Source organism: Eimeria mitis, genomic scaffold (assembly GCF_000499745.2).
Source record: "Eimeria mitis Houghton genomic scaffold, Emh_scaff206, whole genome shotgun sequence".
NCBI lineage: Eukaryota > Apicomplexa > Conoidasida > Eucoccidiorida > Eimeriidae > Eimeria > Eimeria mitis.
In genome coordinates, this window is record NW_013570383.1 from 1,508 (window position 1) to 4,122 (window position 2,615).

Here is a 2,615-nt window from a genome sequence, read left to right on the forward strand (position 1 = left end):
GGCAGAGATAGCTCTGCTGGAGGCCCGCAGCGCTGCTGCTGCTTCGCCAGGTACTTGCTGCTGCTGCAGCGCAGCAGCAGCAACAGCAGCAGCAGCAGCAGCAGCAGCAACAGCAGCAGCAGCAGCAGCAGCAGCAACAGCAGCAGCAGCAGTTACAACAGCTGTTGCGACTAGTAGTGTAGTTGCACTGAACCCCCAACAATGCATTCCTGCTGCTGCTGCTGCTAGTGCTGCTGCTGCTACTACTACTACTATTGTTGCTGCTGCTGCTGTTACTGGTACTGTTGCTGCTGCTACTACTGATGCTGCTGTTGCTGCTGCTGCAGCTGCTGCTGCGGAGATGATAGAAATAATAATCCTGCTGCTTCTGTGCTGCTACCAATGCTGTGCTGCTGCGCTGCTGCTGAGGTACTTTGCTGCATTGCTGCTGCTGCTGCTGCTGCAGCTGCTGCTGCTGCTGGAACTGTTGCTGCTACTGCTGCAGGGGAAAATGCCGTTGCTGCTGCTGCTGTGGAGACACCTGCTGCTGATGCTGCTGGGGAGACAGGGGCCCTGAGTTTGCTGCTGCAGCAGATGGCAAGTCTCCTGTTCTGCTTCACCTTCTCCTACCCTCAGCAGCAGCAGCAGCAGCAGCAGCAGCAGCAGCAGCAGCAGCAGCAGCAGCAGCAGCAACAGCAGCAGCAACAGCAGCAGCAGCAACAGCAAACTGTAATGCCTATCTGAGCAGAGAGCGGCGCATGAAGTGCCCATGTGTAGTTGTTGTTGCTGCTGCTGCTGCTGCTGTTGCCGCTGCTGCTGCTGCTGTTGCTGCTGCTGCTGCTGCTGTTGCTGCTGCGTTGCAGCTAGCCGCTGATCCCCAAGAGCCTTCCCCCCCTAACATCACGCCCCCTTCCGCAGCAGCAGCAGCAGCAACAGCAGCAGCAGCAGCAGCAGCAGAAGAGACTCCTGCTGCTGCTGCTGCTGCCTGCCCCTCGCTGCAGTGCTGCCAGCAGCTGCTGCAAGAGATATGTGTGCTGCAGGAGGAGACAGATGAGGCTCTTAGCCTTTGTTCCGCTCTAAACCCTAAACCCTAAACCCTAAACCCTCGGTTGGGGGCCCCCACAGGGCCCCTGGGGCCCCCCTGCTGCGAGACGAGCGGCTGTCTCTTTGTCTCTATCTCTCTCTAAACCCTAAACCCTAAACCCTAGGCACGCATTTGCGTTCTACGTCGCCTTTCTGCTTGCTTGTTTCTGGGTCGTCACAAAACCCTAAACCCTAAACCCTAAGCCTAAACCCTAAACCCTAAACCCTAAACCCTAAACCCTAGTGAGGCCCTAGGCCCCACAAGAGAGAACTAAACGGAATATCCACGCCTTCACCCGCAAACCCTAAACCCTAAACCCTAGCTCGACTCTAAAAAACTCCTCGTCACCAAACCCTAAACCCTAACCCCGGCTAAACCCTAAACCCTAAACCCTAAACCCTAAACCCTAAACCTTAAACACATTTTAGCCACCATGGGCGCCTGTTGAGTTGGATTGCTCCTCCGCAACCCTAACCCCCAAACCCTAAACCCTAGCCCCCAAACCCTAAACCCTAAACCCTAAACCCTAAACCCTAAACCACTAGACGCAGTGGTTGATGGTGCCAGTACACCGCATTCAAGCCCCTACAAAAAACCCCAGCAGCAACACTATACACCCCAGGAGCACAAGCCATCAGCGACAAACTATGGCAGAGCACAGCTCCTCTCTTCTTCATCTTCTCTATCAACAAATCTCCTTTCTTTTCACCCCTAGTACCCACATTAGGGGCCCCTGGGGGGCCCCCGAGGGGGCCCTGGGGGGCCCCCCTTAGGGGGGCCCCCTCGAAGGGGGGCCCCCTAGATAACCCTCGCGCAACTGGTGCGGGGGCCCCCGGGGGGCCCCCCGCAGCTGCGGCTTGGTGGCGATGCTGCGCACGGAGAGAACTTGCTGGGGGCAGGGGGGCCCCCAGCTCTGCTGTGAGGGCCCCCGACCATAGGAGGCCCTCGGGTACTGTGTTGCTGCCGTGAGAGAAAGGAGACAAAAGGAGACAGCAGTTGTCTAGGGGTGTCTCCGTTCTGTTCTCTATGAACACGTGCAGAGTTAGAGCCTCTGCTATGCCCACCTGCAGGTGTACATACACCCCAATATAATACAAACACACTGCAGCAGCAGCAGCAGCAGCAGCAACTCCAGCAGCAGCAGCAGCAGCAGCAGCAAGAACACATGCAGCAGCAGCAAGACAAAAATAGAACAAACACCAGCAGGGAAAACTGCAGCAGCAGCAACTACACAGACAAACAAACAGCAGCAGCACCTGCACGCACGGATGAACAGCCGCAGCAGCAACAGCAGCAGCAGCAGCAGCAGCAGCGGCAGCAGCAGCAGCAGCAGTAGAAGGGGGTACTTACAACGAAGCAGTCTGTCTTTTGCCCTATGAAGGAGGGGGCCCTCTGCAGGGGGGCCCCCTCAAGGGCCCCCGGGTGTACGAGCGGCCCCGTTTGGTGTGTATGTACACCTGCTGCTGCTGCTGCTGCTGCTGCTGCTGCCGGTGCACTGCGCACGAGGCGGAGGTGCAGCAGCACCTGAAGGAAAGCAAACAGACAGAAGCTG

The 2,615-nt window shown here is 57.6% G+C and overlaps 2 protein-coding genes across 2 annotated transcripts in view; both read left to right on the top strand.

The window, feature by feature from the left end:
* Window positions 1-182, top strand: part of EMH_0003350 (uncharacterized protein) — a gene marked incomplete at both ends in the record, with an annotated part of 1,515 nt that extends 1,333 nt beyond the window's left edge. Inside the window, one exon of the mRNA XM_013496359.1 lies at window positions 51-182. Coding sequence (XP_013351813.1) covers window positions 51-182 — 132 coding nt within the window. The remainder of the gene's footprint in view (window positions 1-50) is intronic.
* A 391-nt stretch (window positions 183-573) lies between these two features.
* EMH_0003370 (uncharacterized protein) lies at window positions 574-2,399 on the top strand (the record flags this gene model as incomplete). Its single annotated transcript, XM_013496360.1, has 3 exons — window positions 574-708; window positions 843-1,047; window positions 2,134-2,399. 3 exons carry the CDS (start codon window positions 574-576, stop codon window positions 2,397-2,399), a joined length of 606 nt encoding a protein of 201 aa, XP_013351814.1.
* Between the last annotated feature and the right edge of the window lie 216 nt (window positions 2,400-2,615).